A 16,969-nucleotide genomic window follows, 5' to 3' on the forward strand; every position below is an offset into this window, starting at 1 on the left:
GAGGCTTAAAGATCAAGGCACAAATCAAAGCAATTCCTGCTCAGTGAAGAGAAATCCCCGACTCCTGAGCCACGAGGGCTCCAGGCCATGGGATGAGCAGGATGGAGGGAGAAGGGCAGGACCAGGCTGCAGCCCGAGGGCTTTAACAGCGGCTTCTCTGTCCCCTAGGGTGTCCCTTCCTGGCCAGGGGCAGCTCTGCCACCCCGTGGGATGGACACACTGTCCTTGCCTTGGCCAGAAACAGCAGCTGGGATGGGAAGGGATGGGACAGGATGGGATTCTCCTCCTCTTCCCAGCTCCACCACTGCCCTCCCCGAAGGCCCCCGGGGCAAACCCGAGCTCTGCTCCAACACAGCCTCATCCACGTCACTGCCAGGCGCTGGTGCTGGGAGTGGACGAGGCCAGGAGGATCCCTGGGCACGCTGCCTGCATCCCACAGCCCAGCCAGGCTCTTGTGACCCCCTGAGTCCCCCGGGCAGCCCTGACCCACCCGGGGCTCTGGCAGGGACCCTGCTGAGGCTGGTGATGTGAAGGCTGAACCTGCACCTTCACGTGCCTCAAATCCACGTCCCTGCAGCTTCCACAGAGCGGGAAGAGGAGGAGCAGGCCCAGGAACACAAATCCGGGCCAAACCAAGGCCTGATCCTACGGGGAAGCCAGTCTGCCACCCCTAGGGAACAACTGTGGCACCACAGACCTCTAAACCCCTGAGTGATTGAGTGATGGGTGAAGGGATGCAGAGCCATCCACCAGCCCACGGGCTCCAAGCCAAGCTTTCCCTGGAGAAACCAGGCTGGGGAGAGGCTGGATGCCAGCCTCAGCTTTCCCAAAAATCTCACACCCCGGTGATCCTCACGACCCAGTCGGAAAAGCCACTCCCAGAGGAGCTGGCTCTGTGTTGTGGCTGAATCCTTTGCTTGGCTCATTCCCACTCCATTCCCAGCCCATTCCAGGCTCATTCCCAGCACATTCCCGGCACATTCCCGGCTCATTCCAAGCCCATTCCCAGCACATTCCCACTCCATTCCCAGCCCATTCCCAGCCCATTCCCGGCTCATTCCCGGCCCATTCCCGGCTCATTCCCGGCTCATTCCCGGCTCATTCCCGGCTCATTCCCGGCACATTCCCGGCTCATTCCAAGCCCATTCCCAGCACATTCCCACTCCATTCCCAGCCCATTCCCGGCTCGTTCCCGGCCCATTCCCGGCTCATTCCCGGCTCATTCCCGGCTCATTCCCGGCACATTCCCGGCTCATTCCAAGCCCATTCCCAGCACATTCCCAGCTCATTCCCGGCGTGGGGCTGGGGGTCTGCAGCATCGCCGCCGTGCATTAGACGCAGCTGAGTGGGTGCAGCTACCGGGCCAAGAGGCGCCGTCACTTTGATTTATGAGCACATCAGGAGGAGTTTGCGCCGTGACACGCGGGACTGACAGCAGCACTTCATTAAGCTGACACCGGGGTTAGGCGCCAGCAGCCCCCCCTCCCCACCCCGCCTGCCTCAGGAGGGGGACAACCCCTGCCCTCGGCGGCTTTGGGGACACACAGAGACCCTCCCAGGGGGGTTTGGGGTCTCTGCGCCCCGTTGCTCGTCCTGGGATGAGCAGGATGGGAGACACGAGGGTGAGAGGCTGCACCAGAGCTCCTTGTTTCCCCGTACGCTCAGGATGCTGCTGGAGGCTGTGGGGTGGCCCTCACACCCCAGCAAAGGAAAATGCTCCAGGAAGGGCTGGGATGTGCCACAGCTCAGCCCCATCCTGGTGGGATGTGTGGATTCATGGATCAGCTGCCTGGCTCTGCCCCTTCCTCATGCCCCCAGTGTGGTGCAGCACCCACGGACACGGAGCATCCCGTCATCCTTGGGGACAGGATGGTGCTGACAGGCTCTTCCCACACATTCCCATCCTCTCGTGTGTCCTCTGGGGCACCCACAGCTGCGCTCCTCCCAGAGATTGTGCCCCTGCTCTGGCTCCTTCCTGGTGCTGTTCCCACCTCGGATCCCACTCCGAGCTGCTGACTCACTGCAGCGCCGAGAGGAGCCCTTGGAAGCAGGCAGAGGGGAAGCAGAAGGCGCTGGGTTTACAAATCCTACGGCAGGGTCGGAATTAAATCCGGCCGTGGGTTTCCGTGAAAGATCCAAGGGCAGCTCTGTGGAGGCATCGCAGACGCTCCAGCTCTTCCCTAAGTTTCAGGGAAGCCACAGCATCACCATCCCCAGCAGGCAAACACCAACGCAACAGGAACACCAGCTACCCAAATTTTTGGGATGAAACCAAAGCTTATCCAAGGATTTTGAGGAAGGGAAACACCGACATCCCCTTGCTGGGACCCCCTCAGTGCCTTTCCCCAGGTGAAAAGCTGGACACACACTCCTCCAGCAGCATCCAACACCCCTTCCCCCCCTGCTACACTCTTTCCTGTTGGATAAATTTCCCGTCTCCTCTGTACCATTTAATTAAAAGTTAACACGCGCTTTTTTAAAGTGGAGCCCGCTAAGCAAGCGCTTTGTTAGAGCTTAATTATATCCCTGCTCGGAGCTGCAAGAGAACATCGCCAGGGCCAGCAGGAAAGTCCTTGAGGAAGCTCACATTTACGCCTCCCCCGTTTCCCCGGAGCACCAGCAGCTCCTGGAGATGGCTCTGATAACCCTGACCCTGTAAATTCACCAACATCCCACTCTGAGAGCCTGGCTGAGGCTGCAGCAGGTGACCCTGAGCCACTGCAGCCACCCTGGTCCCCTGATGCCAGCGTGGCTTTGACAGTGAGTCCCCTCTGTGCCACCCCGACACACAGTCTGGGATTAAAGTCTTCCCTCCATGCCAAAACGCTGAGTTTGAAGTGCTGGGTGTCCATCGGGGTGCTGGGTTTTGGCAGGAGTGATGGCCACAAACAGCCCCAGCACCCCTGCTTGCACCAGGGACGTGGAAGGAGTGGCTCGGGAACACGTCCCCTGTCACTGGGAGCCCGTGGAAGGACACTCAGTGGAGGGGCAGTGATGCCAGACACGATTTCTGCAAAAATCCACTGCAGAAAACCCCGTGTGAAGCATTTTGGGAAGAGAGAAGGGCAAAAACACCCCAAGGAAAAGGAAGAGAGCGGTGCTGTCTGCTGGCTGGGCTCTGTCCCCAGCCTCTGTGTGACCAGCACGTCCCCAAAACACATCACAACCCATTGGGGGGCACCACTGCCCCTTGTTGTGCCCTCGAGGGCAAAACCTGCTCTGTAAAGGGGGTTATACAAGACTGGTGCAACCACGGGGGCATAAAATGAGTCTCCACCAGGCGCCCACCTGCCCAGCACTGCCAGCGTGCTCCTGGGGGGCTGAGAGCCCTGCCCACCTCAGAGACTCCTGCTGGAAAAGCCCTTCGCTGGGATCTCTGCTGTTTCCCACATTCCCTGGGCTTTGGAGGGCCGCCCTTCCTGGCAGGAAAAGCCCAGCTTTGGCTTTGGTTGCCACCTGACCAGCCCTGCCCACTCCCCAGGGCGCTGCCCTGCCAGCTCAGCCAGCACTGGGCTGCCCAAGCTGAGCCTGCCTGGGCTAAGCCTTCTCTGATCCCCCCACGGGGGGATTTGGGGAGCCCTCGCTCTGTGCTGGGGGGCTGGGACCCGTCCCTGTCCCCAGTGACCCCTCCAGTGCTGGTGCCCCACACCCCACATCTTGTGATTGCACCAGATCGCAGACAGGGAAGAAGAGGAGGAGGAAAAGGAGGAAGAACAACAACTCCCAGTGACTGTACTGGTCACCCTGGCACCTCCAGGATGTCCCCATGTCCCATCCCTGTGGGCTCCCTGGGCTGCTGGGGTTGCCCTACACTTTGCTTTGTGCTGGTCCCCCTTTTCATTTGCTGCCAGCTCTGCTGGCCAGGTGCCCTCCAGGTGAGCTCACCTCTTTGGGTTGCTGCTTTCCGGCTTGCTGCTGGGTCAACAGCTGCAGGTGAAGCTGCTCCTGCTGCTTCTTGTAGTATTCCTGCAGCTGGGAAGGGGAGAGAGCAATGGGATCAGCAGGAGAACCACCCCGTGCCCACCTCACCACCCCCGTGCCCAGCACCGAGGCTTTGCCACAGCCACACCAGCTCCTGCCACTGTCCCCAGAGCAGGCTCCCTGTGTCACCTGGGCCAAGGGCTCTGGATCCTCGTGGCCCTTGAGCCCCCCGAACACCACCAATGCCCACCCTGCTGTTTATTTTAATGCCAACCCGCTGCCCCTTGAGAGAAAAGCAGGCTGGAGTGCTCTGGCACATCACAGAGCATTTCAGGATGGGGAAACCCCGATTTTGGCATGGTGGGACCCCAAAACACCCAAGTGCTGTGAGAGCCCGTGGGGTCCCAGTGGGGAAGGACCAGGAGCAGCCACACCCCCTGGCCTGTGAGAGCTGGGGGTTCAGCCCTGCAGTCCAAACAGCCCCTCAAATCAAAGCACAGGCATTTGCTGGGCCATTGAAACAGGGATAAACCCCCTGGATCCACAGGGAGCCACCACTGAGGGTCCCAGGGAGAACCGGGACCTGCCGGCATCGCCACCAGCTCTCGCCCCGGCCCCTAAATAAACTGTGGGTGATGGATTTGCTGCGTGCAGGGAGGGGGAGAAAGGCACGGGGAGGTCAGGAGACTCCCCCAGCCCCCTCGCAGGGGCTCAGGAATGTCCCTGGGGACGCCGGGAAGCCTTTATCAGCCCGGGGCTGCCGGCAGCCAGCGGCTGTTGGTGTCGGAGAACAGGTTTGGAGGGGCTGGGTGTTTACCCCCGAGCCAGCCCGAGCCAGGGCGCTGCGGAGTGGCCGGGCTGCGAGCAGGAACATTGGGTCAGGGGTGAGAGGTGTGATGTTTGGTTTGCTGCCGGTGGAGAATGTGAGCTATTCCGGCCTGGGTTGTTTAATTTGCAGTCGAACGTGTTTCTTTATCCGGCTCCAAAGAGGCTTGTGGAAGGACCCACCCAGGGTAGTGTTTACCCTTTGTTCTTTCCCTGGGGCCAACCTTGAATCCTTATCAGCCTGTTTGGAGTAAACAGGTACTGGAGGCAGGAGGAAGGGTGTGGAGGATGCTTGTGGGGTTTCTCCCTCTCTCCCCCCTTCCCGCCGGCTGCAGCTGTTTACCCGAGCAGACCTATTTTGTTTTGGAGTGGAAATCTGCCTTTTTTTTTTTTTTCCCTTCTCCGCATTTTTCTTCCCTCCCCATCTGACTAAAATCTCTGGAAAAGCCGAGCAGGGCCACGAGAAACAAACCTCAGCTCCGGAGCTGGACACGGGCACCTGCCCGAAGCCCAGCAGTGGCCGCGGGTGTTCTGCTCGGGGCACATCAAACCAAGAGCATCCACCCCGATCCCAGCTTTTCCCAGGAGCTGGGCAGCCCCAGATCAGCCCTGGAGCAGGAATTTTGTGGGTTTTGAGACCCTGGCTCAGGGTGGCAGCACCAGCACTGTCAGCACCCGCAGCTCTTTTCATCCCTGGACGTGCCGGGAATCCCAAAGGAAATATGTGACAGCAGAAGGAGGAAAGGACCCATTTCTCTGCCTCCAACCAACTCCAGCTTCCCCAGACCCCGGCGGGAATTGCCTGGCTGGATTCAGCCCCGGTGCAGCGTTACCTGTTGCAGCATTATCGCCTGCTGCTGCTGCAGGAGGGCCTGGAGCTGGGGCGGGGACAGGATCTGCTGCATCTGCTGCGGCGTGATCATCTGCGGGGACATCATGGCCACGGACACGGGGACCTGCGGCAGCAAGGACACGTCACCACTGCCGGCCCCCAGCTGCAAAACCGGCCCCAAACGCCACCAGTGCCTCTCCCAGAGCATCCTCCACGTCCCCCACACCTCTGTCACCTCTGCATGAGGACCCTGGTCACCGCTCTGTCCCCTGGGACACAGCAATGGCAGGGAGATGTCCCGTGGTGCTGCTGGCACCAGGATGAAGCTTCCTGAACCGTGAGCTGAGGGATCTTCTTGAAATGCAATTCATCTGGGGGAACTGGGCATCAAACCACAGCTCCCTCCCCTGCTGGGAGCCTGGGAAGGGTGGAGGGAAATGCCAGGGAAGTGGGAAGATACCGATCACCCAAATAACTCTGCAGAGCACCGAGGAAGAGGTTACGGGGTTCTCCAGACACATCAAAGCTTTACCTCCAGCTGACACCAGTAACTCCTGCAATTACTGTGCCAAGAGGAGGGAGGGCCGAGGGAACCTGCCAGCCCCTGCCTTTGGTTATCAAAACACGGGTCCACACCCCCGGCAAAGCTCCTGGGAAGGTGTCAGTGATGGATCCCAGCCCTGCTGGGTCCTGCCCAGGTGGAGCAAAGCCCGGATGGAGCCATCAGGAGCTGCCTTGTCCCGGCCTTTCACTAATCCCACCAGCCCAAAGCCCTTCCCGGGGCTCTGGGCAGGGCTGGGGCCTCGCTGTAATTTACTGACCCTCCTGGATGTCTCATATCCCTGGGAAAACCAGTTGCTGGTCAGGAGCCACCAGCAGCCACGGGCTCTTCCAGGGGATCCCAGGAAGAGGCAGCAGCTCCTTGGCGTGTGGGATGGGGCAGAGCACAAGCCAGGATCCAGCTGCACGCCAAGGACCCGCTCCTGACCCAAACTAAACAACTCCTCAGCCCCTCAGCCCAGGATCTCAGCACCTCACAGAGCAGAGAAACCCAGCAAAGACCCACTGAGAGCCTGGCTCCTGCCATGCCCCCCTGCCCGGGACTCCCAGTGATGGCCAGACCGCCCAGCCTGGACCCTTTCCACCCACTCCAGCAGGGATGGGAGCGCGGGATGGCCCCGTGCAGTCCCTCCCATCTGCGCTGGCTGTCCAGCTGACCTTCAAGGGAGATTGCAAAGCCTTATCTATTTACTCAGGCATTCTGCTGCAGGGAGGCGTGGGACACGGGGGCGAGCTCTGTCTGTCACCAGCGTTTCCCCCTCCAGCCACCTCCGCGGCGGAGCTATTGATTAACTCCTCTGACTTCCCACCCAAGGGCTGGAGCTGGGGAATGAGGCCCGAGCGGGCACCAGCACCCAAGTGAAGAGCTGCTCTTGGGGGCACCCAGGTGCTCCCAGCCAGCTGTGCCAAGCCCCGGGCGAACATCTGGGCCAGGAGGGGAAGCTGGCGAGGAGAGCGAGGTGCTCGCCCAGGAGCGCCGCTAATTTCCCTCTGCCAATTCATCAGCCGGGCAACGTGCTCGGAATGAGAGCCCCTAATTAATTGCTCCTCCACTTCCCTCCCTGCCCACCTCCCCCCCCCAGGCCGGGCGGGCTCCCCGCCCCCTCCCGCGGCCCCTCGAAACACGTTTGCTGGCATTTTCAAATCGGAGGCATCCTAATTACCGGAGAGTTATAACACCTTCCATTTCTCGCCCAGCGGACTGACACCCTGTCAAGAGCAAAGAGAATTGCCAGAGGTTTTGACAACACTAATTGCCCCTATAATCTAAAAACACAAAGGAGAGGCGATTAGTCGAGAGGGCCCCAGCTCTCGATCCGACACGAGGTTTTCACAATGTTACAAGAAAACAAAAGTGACGCTTTTTAGAGTTTGATGGCTGCTAACAAAAGCAGAATTATATTTTCATACAACCTTTGTCTGCATTAAATGGCTTTTTTTTTTTTTTTTCTCTCCCCACCCTGTGCTCGGATGCGGAGCTGACACGGAGAAATGGTGGCGGATCCGTGTGGGGGTGAGGTGGGAATGGGGTGAACTTGAGAGGGGCATCCGAGCTCTGCTGCTTCCTCAGTTCCAGTGAAGAATTTCCCCACAGTGTAGAAAACGCTCTTCTCCCAGTTAAGGTTTCCAGGGAAAGCAGCAACTTTTACTAAAAGAGGAAATTCCCACTTAGAGGCGGTTTTGCTCCCATTCATCCCACGCCCGGTGCCGGGAATGTTCCAGCACTGCCTTGACCCCAGTGTGGGTCAGCAAACCCCAGTGCTGGGGGCTCTCTGTCCCAAGCTCTGGTGACAGCGCCAGCCGCCTCTCTTGGGGACAGGGAGAGCTGCTGCTCCAGCAAAATGAGACGGGGATGGAAATGAGGTTGGAAATGTCCATCCCAACCCGGCCAAAAGCCCCACAGGGACACAGCCCAGGGGGGCTCTGGGACACCCCTTCACCTGCAGCCATGGCCCTCGGTGACAAGTGACCCACGGCAGGGAGAGAGGCCAGCCTGGCATCCCTGGATAACAGCGGGATCTGGGCAGCAACTGCCACAAAACCTGGGATGCAGGTGGTCAGCGTGAGAGAGCAGGGGTGCCAGCTGCGAGGGGTGAGTGTCACCCAGCTGCCACCACCCCTGGACACCAGAGCAGTGCAGGGGCTGTGAGGGGTGAGTGTCACCCAACTGCCACCAACCATGGACGCCAGAGCAGCACAGGGGCTGCGAGGGGTGAGTGTCACCCAACTGCCACCAACCATGGACACCAGAGCAGCACAGGGGCTGCGAGGGGTGAGTGTCACCCAGCTGTCACCAACCATGGACACCAGAGCAGCACAGGGGCTGCGAGGGGTGAGTGTCACCCAGCTGCCACCACCCCTGGACACCAGAGCAGTGCAGGGGCTGCGAGGGGTGAGTGTCACCCAACTGCCACCAACCATGGACACCAGAGCAGCGCAGGGGCTGCGAGGGGTGAGTGTCACCCAACTGCCACCAACCATGGACACCCGAGCAGCGCAGGGGCTGCGAGGGGTGAGTGTCACCCAACTGCCACCAACCATGGACACCAGAGCAGCACAGGGGCTGTGATGGGTGAGTGTCACCCAGCTGCCACCAACCATGGACACCAGAGCAGCACAGGGGCTGTGATGGGTGAGTGTCACCCAACTGCCACCAACCATGGACACCAGAGCAGCACAGGGGCTGCGAGGGGTGAGTGTCACCCAACTGCCACCAACCATGGACACCAGAGCAGCACAGGGGCTGTGATGGGTGAGTGTCACCCAACTGCCACCAACCATGGACACCAGAGCAGCACAGGGGCTGCGAGGGGTGAGTGTCACCCAGCTGCCACCACCCCTGGACACCAGAGCAGCACAGGGGCTGCGAGGGGTGAGTGTCACCCAACTGAAACCAACCATGGACACCAGAGCAGCGCAGGGGCTGCGAGGGGTGAGTGTCACCCAGCTGCCACCACCCCCAGGCACCGGAGCAGGCAGGAAATGTCCTGGCAGCCGGCACATCCCTGGGGAAGCAGGTCCCGGCAGCATCCCCGGAGCAGCAGCGGCGGCTGGGGCCCAGCCCCACGCGTCACGAGCTGGCATCTGCCAGACACCGAGTCAGGAAGGGTTTGACTCACGCCTTGGCCGGCTGCCACCCCGCAGAAACTGCTTACTAACAGCTCTGGCTGCTCCCAGAAACACCCGGCGCTGCTCCGGCCGGCCAGCAGCATCTCCAGGGGCTGCTTTTCCAGGCGGGCCCGGCTGTAATCCCCGTGCCAGAGGACGGGGCGGGAGCAGCAGGCGGTGGGTGGAAAAGCAGGCAGGTATTCCAGGGAATATTCCCTCCCCGAGCCAAAGCCAGCTGAGGGAAGCAGCACTTGGCTGAAGGGAACGAGGCAGGATGGGGAGCGAGGCTTTTGAGAAATTTTTCCTCGATTTTTTTTTTTTTTCTTTTGGGTTGTTTTTACGGGAAGCGGATTGAACTCCCAGGCGGGCGAGGCGGAGCAGGGAAAGCCACGGCCCGGCGGCCTTGGCTCGCAGCTCTGCAGGGCTGTCATCAGAGGGACGGTGCCCTCCTGACCCCGGGGACAGCTGGCTTGGCACAGCCTGGGGACATCCTCTGTCAGCCTCCAAACATCCCTGCTCCGGCTGTCACCCGGGCCGGGAGGTCACCGCAGGAGCCGCCGTGTCCCCAAGGGCCGCACGTCATCACCGCCACTACGGGAAGGGGCAGCTCCTGGTCCACGCCACAACCACACAGCCCTCAGCCCCTCAAAGAGCATGAGAACCTCGTCCCCCCATCCCAGCTCTGGGATGAGCACCCCTCTGTCTCTCCAGAGGCTGCTCCTGGGTTTCCCGCAGAGCTCGGGGCTGCAGCTCCCTGCTCTGATCCAGTCTTGGGCGTTTAACTCCCAGTCAGAATCAGCAGGAAACACGTTTGTGCCGTTTTTCCTGATTCTAACCGCTCTTTTCAAATCCAAGCCCAATAGAAACAGACAGAGGAGGCTGGGAGCAGAAAGGGGGAAACAGCCACCAACAGCAGCTTCGAGTTGTGCTGTTGTAGGGGCAGGGGATGAGCAAATCCCAGACCAGAGCACCCAATTCTCACGAGAGAACAACAACCCCAGCCCCCCTGGCACATCCCAGCCTCCCCTCCTGCACTCTGCGTCCCTGGGTGAGCTCCAAGATCCAGCTGGCTCAGACGGTCTGGGAGTGCTCCCAAGGCCAGGCAGTGATGCCACTGACACCAAGGTGACCCCAGTCACGGCCCATGAACCCCGAGGGGTGGCACAGGGCCACCCAAACGCTGCTGTGCCCCCTCTGGACCTCACTGGGCAGGAATGAGATGATGCACTAAAATCTGCCCAGGGTCAGAGGAGAAGTGAAGCTCAGCCCCACGTGCCAGGCTGGGTTTTGAGGCTGTGGGTGGTTTTAGGAACAATTTTAGGAACACTCTGAACAGCCCCAGCACCAAAGGCTCGAGTGCCCTGGGTGGGGTGGCAGCAGGTGGGGGGACACCAGCGTGGAAGACACCAGGCCCTGATGTTCAGGCTCGTATGAAGAAAGGAAGAATCAATCCCCAGCATGTTCACGTGTTCAGCCCAACGTGTATCCTCGTTAGAGCATCCTCATTAACACATCCTCGTTAGCGCAGCCTTCCCGCTGGGGAGGCCCCAGTCACACCTGGCTGGGCTCCAGTCGCTGCCTGGGGACAGTGGCAGCAGAGGTGACAGCACTGAGCCCCCTCCTCAGCCCTCCCTGCGCCCCAGCAGCACCCGGGCGGGGTCCCTACGTCCCCTCGGTGGGCACGGGGTGCTGGCACAGCGCTCACACCCGTGATTCTACTGGGATTGAAGTGACCTTGCTCTTCTGCAAACCCAAACCCCCAGGCCCGCAGTGGGGTGGTGGCAGTGGCACCAGGCTGGCAGAGCTGGGGGCTTTGGGACGGAGCAGGGACAGACAGGGACGCTCCAAGTTCAAATGGAAAAACCTCACGGCGAGCCCAGGCGGACGGGCTGCTGGATTTTTTTTATTTTTCCCGGAGAGGGAACGCAGAAGGGCTGGTATTGATCTGTCTTCATTACCCATTTCACTCAAGTTTCAAATCAACAAAATACACTTTTCTGCTCCGCTGCCCTCCCCGCCGCAGCAGACAAAAGAAAAGCAATTTCCCGCAGTTTGCTCCAAACTCCTCTCCTCCCTTCCCCGGGCGCCCTCCGGCCCCTCTCCCCTTCCAGACACTCGATCCCAGCGGAGGCTGGGAGACCCCCAGGGCACCCCATCCTTCCCTGGTGCCTCCAAACCAGCACTGACAAATCGGGGTGCTGCTTTTCCAGCACCTCCTTCCGTGGGCTTTGCTGGATCCCAACAGGATCTGCCGCTCCCACCATCCCAGGACGACAACGCCCTGCAACACCAAAAACCCCCAAAAGCAACATTTTGCCAGTGGCCACCAAGTTTCCGGGAGTTTTAAAGTTGTAAAGAAATAAACCTATTTTAAAATGTTTTAGAACTCCTCAAGATGAATTTTTGGGTGTTTTTTTTTTTTTTTTTTCCCTGCAGCTGTAACTGGAGTGACAACATGAGACTCTCCACGCACACCTCCAGGCATCTGTGGGAAAAGAGTCCCTACTCCAAAAGAAAAAAAAAACCCAATCCAAGATGCTGCTGAGCCCAGCAGCTCCCTGGTTCTTTTTAAGCACAGGCCATCGGGAATGTCATTAATATTCCCGTTGGCTTGGTGCCCCAAAAACGTCCCAGCCCCACCAGCAGGGTGACAAGGAGAGTGCACAGCGTGGGCAAGCACGGGGGGGTCTCCTGCTCTCCCTGCCAGCACCAGGACCCTCCTGCTCATTCCCCCGGGATTGGGGGCCAGGAGCCGGCCGGCACGGAGCTGAGGGGAGACAAAACTCCCCATGGATGTGGAAATCCATTCCCAAGCTTGGTGAGGGCTGCACATCCACAGGCAAGGAGCCAGGCTGGCACCCCAAGGACACCCCGATTCCCAAACATTCCCATCCTGCCGCGCTTCCTGCTGCCTCCAAGCCAAGGAGGGCTGTGCTGGGACCCAGCCTTCCTCCTCCTCCTCCTCCTCCTCTTGAAGCCGTCCTGGCCAGTCTCATCCACACCACGGTGCCTTAGATAAACTTCCTTTCAAAGGAGTCTGCTTAATCCCCTATCTCCCCTCGGTCAGATCCCGCTCCAGCTGCCGGCGGGGCCGCGGGGGGAGGCACTGCCGGGCGCTGCTGAGTTATGAGCTATTCCTGACTCACGTCTACAACTTTCACAAGTCCTTTTTGCAACGCGGAGAGAGAAAAAAGGGAGGAGGGGAGGGAGGGAGGGAGGAAGGAGATCCAGTTCGCTCCGGCAGAAGCCGCTGGCCAGATGGGCAGGCAGGCAGGGAGGGGAGGCTGGGGAGCGGCAGGGACGGGATGTTCGGCTGCATCCAGCCGGGAATACCGGGCAGAGCAAGGAGGGATCAGCAGCAGGAGGAGGAGGAGGAGTGCAGGGACACACACCCACGGAGGGGAGAGAGGCGCCGGTTACCGGAATCTGACTTCACCCTCGCCGCCTTTGTCCTCTGCAGACATTTTCCATGCAGTGACTGCATTTCCTTCCTGCCGGCACCGCTGGAAAAAGCCGCCTGTTTGTGCCGTAGGAGCCCTGACTAATTCCCACTGCTCCCACCCAGCTGCTGCTTGGCAGCCCGGGCGGTTCTGGGCTCTCCTGACCCCCGGCAGCCCTTGGGATTTGCTGCTGGATAGCTCAGCCGTGCCCTGGCACTCCAAGCCGGGAGAGGATCCCGGGATTGCCCATCCCAGCCCGGCTCCCGCTGCCACCCGGCTCAGCCTGGCACAGGCAGGACCTCCAGCTCCGAGAGCGCTTGTGCTAATTACTTTCCTTTGTTAATTAAACCCACGTGGCTCTAATAAGGTAACCTGCTGTTCTCCGATAAATTTAATTAGCCTGAAGGGAGAGCCCCTCCGCACAGCTATTTAAATTGTCACTTCCCATCGCTTGGGCTTTGCTTCTCCCTGTCTCCCCCCTCCTCTCCAGATTTCACCCCTCTCCTGCCCGTTTTCTGCCCTTTTCCTTTGGCAGAGAAGGGGAGCAAAGGGCAGGTTCCCCATCCCCACAGGAGCAGGACGTGCCCACCCACAGCCCGTTTTCCTGCCAAGTGCCACAAATCCCCATCCCAGCTGGGCCTCTGCCCCATCCTGGAGGACTCCAGCCCAATGGATTCTTCCCTTTTCCCGCCCTGTGCCACTCTCACAGCACCCAGCATCCATCCTGGGATGCTCCAGCCCTAGGAAACCCTGTGACCAAAACCCTGCCCCAAAAAGTGGTGACACACGGTGACCTCCCCTCGCCAACCCTTCCCCGTATCCCACACACGCACAAAAAAAAAAAACAACCTCCCAAGGAACTTCTGGAGTGCTCCAGCCATGGAGGTGACAGGGGTTTGTGGTGTCCCAGCCCTTCCCAGGAGGGGGGGGACAGGGGACACGGTCCTGGGGGCTCACCTGCACCGCCGGCTGCTTGCCCTCGTTGCTGCTGGGGGAGCTGAGCCCCGTGGCCTGCTGCAGCAGGAACTGCCGAGCCACCTGCAGAGCCTGCAAGAGAGACACGGGGTGGGCACGAGGAAGGCTCCCTCCTCCTCCTCCTCCTCCATGGATTTCACTCAAGGGATGGGTTGGATGCAAGCGCTCCCCGACGCTCCCTCCTGCCACACCGGTTTGACCAGTACATCCCAGTTAGAGACCACCACCCTCCCAGCACCCACGGGGGCAATCCTGTCCTCTTCCAGAAATCCCCACCGGGTCCAGCATTCCCATGGCACAGGGGTCATTCCCAAAGCCCAGCCTTGGCACGGCCACCCGGGGATCCAGCTCCTGGAGGATTTATTCCAGAGCCACCACCACCACCACCTTCCTGCTGCTGTCCCTTGTGCCCAAAGCCACTTGTGGATATTTAATTTTATTAACTGGATCGTGGCTCTGGAGCAGCAGAGAGTTCCAGGCACCAGCCAGGTTTGGGTGAAGCCGAGCGCAGGATCCCAGCCGGAATCGGCCCAGGAACGTGTCCCAGTGGATTTCATGGTGATCCAGGTGGTGCCCAGTAACCCACACAAGTGACCACCATGAAACCTGATTGTTTTTAGGGGGGGGTTGCCTAGAAAAAGGGATGAGTTTCTTCAAGTTTTTTACAGGGATGAAGGTGTTTCACTGGGAATCCCACAAGAATAGGGAAAAAATAAAAATAGAAATGGATAAAATACACTTGTGAAAAACACAGCTGCAACACAGCCCTGCCCAGCACTGCGGGCAACTGGAGAGAACGGGAAACCAAGGAAAATTCTGTGAAGAGACAAGGAGGAAAGAGTAGCGAGTGTGAGCTGAGAAAAGGAGCTTGGGAGCCAGGAAAAGGAGTAAAGCTCTGAGGAAAACAACTCAGTGCTCCTACACCTGTCTGCTCCTTCTTTTCTGCTTTGCAGGGATCCTTTTCCTTCCTTCTAAGGCTTTTGGGGCACATTTCTGAAAAACCTCCACCCTCCTTCCCTGCCCTCCCAAACCCACAGCTCAGCACATGCCTCACCTATCGATCCGAACCAAGGAGCACCCACAAAACCCCAACCCAGTGCCCCTCCCCAAGTGGAGCATCCATCAAATCCCATTTCGGGGTCCTCCCTGTGCTCCTCTGCACAGGGAACTCTTGGGAAGAGCACGTGAAAAGCAAAGGATGCCCCTACGTGTGCCACATCTCTGTTTTGGTGGGAAATCCAGCTGAAAATCTACTCTGTGCAGCCGGGCAGGCGCTACGAGGGCACGTGGAGGATGAGAGGGAATTTCCAGTTGGAGGCTGAGAGCGAACGGTTGGACAGACCCAGCCTTACTTTATAAAGAAATTGTAATTTCATAGCAGGGGGTCCAAACCAAACACCGCAGACACAGCACTGGGCACCCTTGGCTGCGTTGGTCACCACCACGTGAACCAGACAGCCCCGAGAAAACCAAAACCTGAGGGATTCTGTGAGTAAATGGATCCTTATTTCCTATTCCTGCGGTGAATTACCAGAGCTGCACACCAGGATTGTGCACCCACGGCCACTGAGCACCCCCCAAAGCCACCCAAGCAATAACTCCCAAACTGCCTTTATCCGAACAATTTAAAAGTCAGATCCTCGAGGACGAACACAGCAATTCACTGCTGGGAATCGCTGATGGAAAAACCCCGTGGTCCAGATCCCGGAGCTGCCTCAGCCCCGATGTTTCTCCACGGGCATTTTATTTTCCCTGTTATTAGCAGGGATAGATGTGCATCGGTAATGCGAGCACAAAAACCCTGTGACAGTTATGACAGCTCCAGGTCTGATGTTTTAATTACTTTTGGAAACGAAAACAGTAATTCCGGTTAAAAGCCGAGGTGGAGGAATCCACTCGGCGGCAGCACCAGGATGGGTGCTGGAGCGCTGGGCTGCATCCCACAGCCCCCAACAGCAAATCCCTGAGCTTCAGCTGCTTCTCCAAGTGTCTTTTAGCAGAGTTTTGCATGGATTTGGCTCCTCCACGTGCAATTCCCGCCGTGTTTGCAAGCACCACCTCACAGAGGAGACAGAGCAGGCCCCCTGTCCCTGCCTGGCAAAAATCAGCGCGGCAGGGACGGAAAACACAGAGGGGGGAAAAGCCTCGGGAACAGAATTCCAGCAGACGAGAAGTGCCGGACAAGCCGTTCCCCAGGAATTTCTCCTGCCAAAGCCAAGGCCTGGCAGGTCCGGGGTGCCGGCGAGCCCCCGGCGCCCGCGCCGCCTCTCAGGGGGGAATTTAATTCACTCCCCGCTGGCTCCCTCACTTTGGTGTGCTCTGAAGCACGAAATTACAAAGATTTACAGGGGAAAAAAAAACACCAAAAAAAAAAAAAAACAAACCAACCACCCCGACACGGCCTCACAATTGCACACAGGGGCCTCTCTGGAGCTGCCCCCTCCCTCTGCCCCCAGCCCTGCAGACAGGGATGGAAACCTGTTGCAAAGCTGGACGGAGCATGTGGAGCAGCCGGGATGGAATTTCGGGATCCAGAGCCACCTGCCAGCTGCTTTTGTTGCCCACGCGGGGCAGGAGGAGCGGGGAAGTGTCGCTCAGAGCCTCTCCTTGGCGCTCAGGAGGTGGGGAGCAGAAGGAAGAGTTTTCCCTGTGGGAGCAGATGGGATTTTACCTCTGTGAACCAGAGGGAGAAATTATTTCGAGATAAAAATCAACCCATATCCCACCGCCTGGTGTTATCCGGGAATCATTAGCGCATCACGCAGAACTGGGCACGAATTCCTGGGGCCAAACTCCTGGGTGTCTCCCTCTGATCACCAAACGATCCCAGAAAACGTTTGGGGGGTCTCGGACGCAGCCAGGGCTGCTGTGGTTTGGCTCTGCCCTCCCCGTGGGCAGCACATTGCAGGAGGAGGAGGAGGAGGAGGAGGATGGGGACCTGGACACTGCTGGGGGAGGCCCAGAACTTCCCTGGGATGTGGAGCACACCTGGGATTGCGGGGAGAGGTGGGAGATGCTGGGAAGGGGTCAGTGAACAGCCCAACCACGCTGGGATTGATCCCAGGACCTGCTCCCACAGCACCAGAGGTTTTCCTGCTCATCCCTCCCCTCAGACCCCAAATCCCTCCGGTTCTCTGCACCATCCCCAACTCCAGACATCCTCCAGCCCATTTTCCCAAATTCCACCCGGCCTGCTTGAGGATTATCCTGATTTTTCCCCTTTCCTAATCAGGATTATCCTGATTTTTCCACACATCCACCCCTGGATATACAGGACGCTTCTCCAGACCCCAGGGAGGGCAGATTT

General features: G+C 59.2%; 1 protein-coding gene across 4 annotated transcripts in view; it reads right to left on the reverse strand.

The window, feature by feature from the left end:
* Positions 1-16,969, reverse strand: part of FOXP4 (forkhead box P4) — a 61,334-nt gene that overhangs the window by 20,184 nt on the left and 24,181 nt on the right. For 3 of the 4 annotated variants that reach the window (XM_066204076.1, XM_066204074.1, XM_066204075.1), the window contains exons 3-5: positions 13,645-13,734; positions 5,580-5,702; positions 3,886-3,972 (exon numbers count right to left, since the gene is read on the reverse strand). In XM_066204076.1, the coding sequence (XP_066060173.1) occupies positions 3,886-3,972; positions 5,580-5,702; positions 13,645-13,734 (300 nt within the window). Of the gene's footprint in view, positions 1-3,885; positions 3,973-5,579; positions 5,703-12,639; positions 12,748-13,644; positions 13,735-16,969 lie in introns of those variants that run through there. The other variant, XM_066204077.1, reaches the window with a different exon arrangement.

This window comes from Chamaea fasciata, unplaced genomic scaffold (genome assembly GCF_029207755.1).
Source record: "Chamaea fasciata isolate MVZ Bird 193981 ecotype frontalis unplaced genomic scaffold, bChaFas1.0.hap1 SCAF_25, whole genome shotgun sequence".
Taxonomy (NCBI): domain Eukaryota; kingdom Metazoa; phylum Chordata; class Aves; order Passeriformes; family Sylviidae; genus Chamaea; species Chamaea fasciata.